Source organism: Tupaia chinensis, unplaced genomic scaffold (genome assembly GCF_000334495.1).
Source record: "Tupaia chinensis unplaced genomic scaffold, TupChi_1.0 Scaffold000659_1, whole genome shotgun sequence".
Taxonomy (NCBI): domain Eukaryota; kingdom Metazoa; phylum Chordata; class Mammalia; order Scandentia; family Tupaiidae; genus Tupaia; species Tupaia belangeri.
In genome coordinates this window covers 1,727,561-1,734,418 of record NW_006160181.1, presented here as the reverse complement: position 1 = coordinate 1,734,418, position 6,858 = coordinate 1,727,561, and the positions used below count along the sequence as shown (strand labels likewise).

At 47.4% G+C, this 6,858-nt stretch overlaps 1 protein-coding gene across 1 annotated transcript; it reads left to right on the top strand.

Annotated features, from left to right (window-relative positions):
* The first annotated feature begins 1,420 nt into the window (after positions 1 to 1,420).
* On the top strand, positions 1,421 to 3,166 carry KPRP (keratinocyte proline rich protein). The gene has a single exon (XM_006159849.1). It carries the CDS (start codon positions 1,421 to 1,423, stop codon positions 3,164 to 3,166), a length of 1,746 nt encoding a protein of 581 aa, XP_006159911.1.
* Positions 3,167 to 6,858: the final 3,692 nt, after the last annotated feature.

Below are 6,858 nucleotides of genomic sequence, written 5' to 3'. Positions count from 1 at the left end.
CTGAGGCTATGGAGTCAGTGCATTCACCCTTGTTAGTTCTGGTCTCATCCTCAGGTGTTATTTTTCCTTATTAAGACCTGCTCTCTTTGGAAAAGGCACATTAGTAATTTATGTCTGGTAAGCAGAGTCATGTGAGGGTTACTTACTTACCTAAGGGAATATGCACATAGATACAACGAGTCTCAAAGTGCTCATGGAAAATGCATATTATGAAAAACACTGCATGGATTTTAAAATCATTCGCACCAAAATAAATTTATACTATAATTCCATTTTCCACAAACTTTTTGAAGTATCCTTGTATCTCTATAATTGGAAAATGTTAGGGCTTCATCCTTCATTAGAATTCATTTTCAATATTTAGGGAGCATAATGAGAGGTGTTTTGTTGGATGAACCATTTGTCAAATTATCCCTCTATTTTGCCAGTTACTGGGTTGCCTGTACATGAACAGGTGGGCTTGGGAAGAGCTTTCTTCTCCCCCCCGTGGCTGTATGGTACTGGAGTGTGATCCTGTATCTCTGCAGTCGTGTTTATAATGTTCCTGCTGCATGGATGTTTAAGTGTGGCTGATCGGTAGTCTTGTGGTTAAGAATCTTGTGCTTTCAGGGTTACATCATTTTAGGTCTCTACCATGTCTCTCACAGAGGCTGGAGAGAAAATTCTTCTGAAGCCAGCAGACTGTCACACTTTAGGTGATTAAGAAAAGCCACATAACTTGCCTGGGCAAGTTGCCATATCGATCTTAAGCCTTGCCCAAGACTGGTATGTCTTGTACATGCATGCTTTTGCACATATCTGTAAGGTTCTCTTTCACCTGAAAAAGATTGAATATAGAGAAACAAACGTTTAGTGCTTGATTTGAGCCGCCCAATAAGCGAATGGATCCAATGCAAGCTTTGACATTATGTGAGGGCAGATGGTGCCCGAGTGCTTGTTCCCTATGCACATTTTTACATGCTTGCACATATATGTGTACTGCCATTGTGTGTGAGGAAATCCAAGCCTCTCTGGCTATGGAGCCCCCACATAGGGCTACAGCCTTGGGAGCAAGATGTTACTTCTACTTCCTATAGGGCAGCTCCCACAGAAGAGCCAGTGTGGAGAATCCTCTTGTCATCAGCGCCCTCTGGTGCTGCACATTGGTATTCACCGCCCAGGGAGAGGTCTTGGACACCTGCAACTCTGGCTGAGCACAATTAGGTTATTAGGCAGACCTCAAGCAGGTCTCATGGACAATAGTACTAATCCTGGGTTCTGCTAAGTCAGTGAGTATTCACTGGGGAAGGCTGAGGCCAGAGGAGAAAAGCCCAGGGACAAGGAATCTTTTCCTAGGTCCTGGTCCCTCCTCCCCAGCTCTCACCTTCCTAACTTTGCTCTTTCTATCCTCAGGTCCTGCTCACCCACCTGCATCAGGACCATGTGTGACCAACAGCAGATTCAGTATTGCCTTCCCCAGTGCTGTGTCAAGGGGTCCTTCTGCCCCTCCCAGACTCCTTGTGCCCAGGGCCAGGTGATGCAGATCGTGGAGTGCCCTGCACCATGCCCAGTTCAAGTTTCCCAGCTGACTAGCCAGGCTCCGTGCCAGTCCCAGACCACAGAGGTGACATGCCAGGCTCCGTGCCAATCTAAGACCACCAAGGTGAAGGGCCAAGCTGCAAGCAAATCTAAGACCACGAAGGTGAAGTGCCAGGCTCCATGCCAATCTAACACCTCCCAGGTGACATCCCAGGTTCCATGCCAGTCTCAAACGTCCTGTGTTCAATGCCAGGTTCCGTGCCAGTCTGTTACCTACGTGCCATGTGAAGCCCCAGGCCCAGTTCAGACTTGCTACGTAGAATGTGCTCCAGTTCGTTATACAGAAACTTGTTATGTGGAATGCCCAGTCCAGACCTACATATCCTATCCAGCTCCTCAGCCTGTCCAGACCTACGTAGAATGCCCTCCAGTGTGCCAGGCTCAGGGAAGATTCTCCACCCAGAGCCAGTATCAGGGCTCCTACAGCAGCTGCGCCCCCCAGTTCCAGTCGCGAACTTCTTACAGCAACTGTGAACCCCAGTTCCAGTATCGGGGAGCTTCTTACAGCAGCTGTGCACCTCAGCGTCAGTCCCGAGCTTCCTATCGCACTTGCGCACCCCAATGCGAGACGCAGGGCTCTTATGGGAGCTTCACCGCACAGCGTCGGTCTCAGAGCACCAGCAGGTGCCTCCCTCCCCGTCGACTGCAGCCCTCTTACCACAGCTGTTCCCCACCAAGATGCTCTGAGCCTTGCTACAGCAGCTGCTTGCCTTCAAGAAGCTCTTCGGGTTCCTATAACTACTGCACCCCGCCCCGCCGCTCTGAGCCCATCTATGGTAGCAGCTGTTCTCGGGGCCCCACTTCAAGCTGCTCTCAGAGAAGCAGACCCAAGTGCCGCATAGAGATTTCCTCTCCCTGCTGCCCCAGGCAGGTTCCTCCAATGAAGGGTCCAGTTCAGATTCCTCCCATCAGACGCTGGCCCCAGAGCTGTGCCCCACAACCGTCCTGGGGTGCCTCCTGCCCGGAGCCGAGACCACGCCTGGAGCCACGTCCTCGGTGTGTTGATCAATGTCCAGAGCCATTACCGCGGCGGTACCCACTTCCTGCTCCACGTCCATATCCACGGTGCGCAAGTCCTGAGCCCCGCCCATGTCCTCTACCACGGCGACTTTCAGAGCCTTGTTTGTATCCTGCTCCACGTCCAGCTCCACGCCCAATTCCACGCCCAGCTCCACGTCCTCGTCCAATGCAGTGTGAAATTCCAGAGCCATGCTCATTCCCACAGCCCTGTGAATACCCACAGCCTCGTCCACTTCCGGAGCCAATTCCCCTTCCAGCCCCCTGTCCAAGCCCAGAGCCTTGTGGGGAGCCTCTGCGCTGTCCCAGCCCGTGCTTGGGCCCAAATCCAATCCCATGGCCGCAAGACCTAGGCTGTCATGAATCTAGTCCATGCCGCCTAGACACCGAGGCTCCTGGCTGTGGGCCATCTAATTGCAACCAGGGGCAAGAGAGTGGTGCTGGCTGCGGATCTGGTGATGTGTTTCCAGAGCCTCGGGGTCACGGTGGTTGTGGAGACCAAGGAAACGCTGGAGTAAAGGGTGGAGCTGGAGTCAAAGGTGGGGCGTGTGTTAAGAGTGCCTATTTTTAAAGGAAATGTACCTGAGAGGCCCTGCCTCCTGCATTGAAAATCTCGCTCCTCCTATTCCAGCAACCTTGATAGCTAATGTGTTCTCGTTGGGGTTTCTTCAAGACCTTGAGAGGCTCTCTGCTGCAGAAATGTTGTCTAAAGTCCCTTGAGTATCTCAGAATCTACAACTGGGTCTTAGAAACCCCTCCAGCTTCACATCTGACTCCTCCCCTGTGTATGTCCTCAGTTCTAGCCAAACCAGTCTGGTTACCTGGACACATCTTGGGTGTTCCTCAGGATCATATATACCTTAGACATCCTTGCCTCAAAGCCTCAGTTTACTTTTTACCCTTTGCCTGCACCTCTTCTCCTCCACTTCTGAAATCAAGCCATCTTTTAATGCCTCGTTCAGAGCCTTCTTCACTTGTTCCCACCTGTAGTAACGTATGCTCACTTCCTAGAACTCACCACCTTGTCCACACCACTCATTGGGGAAGTGCCTTGCAACAACTCTTAAATTATTTTGCTTTGCCAGTGTGGCTGCCTTACTTGCCCAACTAGATTGTGAACTCCCATCTAAGTGGAGTCAGAATATCCCTAAATTTCCATGCCCATCCTGAGACAGGTAGCTGTTTAGCAAGATTTCTAGGTTGGCCTCTTGAACCATGTTCTGTCTTGGTGGGAAACTGCAGGAAATGAGGCAGGAAAGGCCATATACCAATAAAGATCACAATATACTCACAGCTTGAGTTCTGAGTAATGCCTGCTTTTTACTCCTCTCTGACTTGCTGAGATTTTTTTTTGTCTATTTGTGTGAATTGTGATACAATCTATATAATACAAAGTTTCTCATTTTTACCCATTTTCTAAGTGTACAGTTCAGTGGCATTACATACATTCACATTGTGGTGCTACCATCACCACCAACCATCCACAGAGCTCTCTTCATCCTGCAGAACTAAAATTCCACTAAATAATAACTTAATAGCCATTATAAAATAATTTCTCCTTTCCCACTCCCACCCACCAGCCCCTAGCAACTACTCATTCTATTAGCTCGTCAAGAAAGTCATAATGCATTTTTGCATAGAAAAGTTGACTTTTCCCAACAACCTAATACTTTCTGTCTTTGAGCATTTGACTATTCAAGAAAGTGGTGTCATACAGTATGTTTTTGTGACAGCCTTATTTCATTTAGTATAGCAGCTCTAAAATTCATCCATATTGTAGTATGTGTGATAATTTCCTTCCTTTGTAAATCTGAATAATATCCCGTTGTATATAATGATATTCTGTTGCATGTATATAGCATTAACTAAACTCAATCCTGGCTCCCCAGCAAACCCCTCCATTGTACATCACCAATCTCTTTCCATATCCAGGCGTATCTGGAGAATCTGAGTCTATCCCCAAATAATAGCCAAGCTGGAACTGAGCCAGGAAACCCCAATGGCTGATACTTTCCCACCAACCATGGCTGTACAGGAGCAAGCCTGCATGTTATCTCCATAGCCAGCAACAAGTGCTTCAGAGGAGAAGGGAACCCAGGAATACGTGTATTTGCATGTCCTTTGGTGGGTTTTGCATGTTTCATTGTGTGTGTGTGTGTTTGTGTGTGTGTGTGTTTATGTGTCTGTGCATTTCTGTCTATGTGTTTTAAAAGCTTGGAGCTTTGGGGCTTGCAAGTGGCATAGTAGGTAAGGCACTGGACTCCCATGTGACCAACTGCAGTTTGAATCCCTGACCTGGTGGCCTGAAACTCATGCTGGGTATGCGTGCATGTGTGCCCAAAATCCCAAGAGGAGAATGGAGAAGGGACTGTGGTGTCTCTCCAGAGAATGCACGTGCCCTATAGCAAAAACAACACAACAAGACAAACAAACAAAAAACTCTCATATAAAAACAAACAAACCCAAAAAGCTTTGAGCTTTGAGAAATGCACTTGACAACTGGGGCTGTGCCATCAGGATCATGATCTCGGATATCCTACAGTCCTTCAACAACTGCTTTGCTGACCCTTGTCAGCATCTCTTTAAAACCCCACTCTCCACCATTTTACTATTTTTAAAAATTTATTTATATTTTTTCTGAGAGAGACCCCCAAGAGGGTCTCCATGCTGCTATTCACCCCCAGCCTTTAAGCAGCCAGGATAACGGGCACAGGCTCACACACCCAGCATGTACAGGGAGGCCTCAGGATGCAAACCTGGGACCTTCCCATGTGATCTCAGCATCAAGAGGTGCTACATTACTGCTATGCTACCATGGCTGGCCATTCACCATTTTATCATTGATTTGCCTCCCTGTTCTCTACTCTTTCCTTCTACATCAACCATTTGAGCAAAACTTAAAGTATCTCCAGGACCAGTGCTAAGGACTCAAAAGGGCAAAAGGGACTGCGTAGAAAGCCATGAAGGCGCTCAAAGACCCATCAGAAAGACTGCCCCCCACCCCCCATGAATCTTACACTAATGTGAGGCAGCACACCGATTGTACAGAATTGTTTCTGTTGCGAAGTTTAGGGAACTGTTCCCTAGAAATTCCAATGCATCAGCCAAGTTGCAAACTTGTTGTGAGGTAAACATCAGGCCAGATTTCTAGCCATACTACTTCAGAATGAAGGTTTGGCTTCCAGTGATAAGGGGCTGATTAATACAATTGAATGAAAGAGAGACCAGGCCTCGTGATCATGTTTTTCTTGGAATCTTACTTATATCTCTTCAATTTCCCATTCATTTTCTTTTACTTAACTTCCTGCTCTGGGATCTTCATTACAGAATAGAAGAATTGCACTAGAAGTTCTCAGGTTCTTCCAGACCAGATGGGTAACTTGTGATTCCTCCCAAGCACTAAGGTAGAATAAATTTACTTGGGGTTCTCTCTTAAAGACATGGAACTCCAGGATCCATCCCGGATATACTTATTTTGAATTTCCAGAGTAAGAATCTGGGGCCTTCACTTGAAAATTATTTTGATCAGTTACAGGTAGAACAATGAATGTTCAGATGTATGAACACATTCAATGCCTAGGAGAGTTGAAAATTTTACACATCTGGCCACAGTATAGACAAGATGTGGACATGGTGGGACCAGCAGCTGGTGTAGTGATTAAGGCACTGGACTCCCTCATGACTGGCCATGATTCAAGCCCTGGATCTGGCAGCTTGAAATTCATGCAAGACACATGTGTGTGTTTGCCCAAAATCCCAGGAGGAGAATGGAGGAGAAGGGATTGTGGCATGGCCATTACCCCGGCGGTGATTTCTTATTTCCCTTCTCATTGTCTCTTTCTCTCCAGCAAGTGCATGTGCCCCATGAAAAAAAACTTTTTTAAAAAAGTGTGAATATGATGAAGAAAATGGAGTTGACCATTAACTGCTTTTCTGTAGGAGGTTTTTTTAGTTGTGTGGAGTAAAATATCCTACTCCTCAGTCTAGAAGCACCCTAAAATCAAGTAGTCTCTTTATTTCTCTAAGTTAAGTCCCAGCCTCACTGCACCCAAAGTACCCAGAATGAGGGCTCTGTCCATGGCAAAGAGAGGAGATGTCTAGCATATGTTACTTCTAGGGACCAGCAGTTAGTGTAATGGCTATGTCGACTCCCATGTAATTGACTGCAGTGTGGGTCACACTAGGCACATGTGCGGGCATGCCCAAGATCCTGAGAGGAGAATGGAGGAGAAGGGATTGTGGTGTGGCCATGCCCCTGGGGGG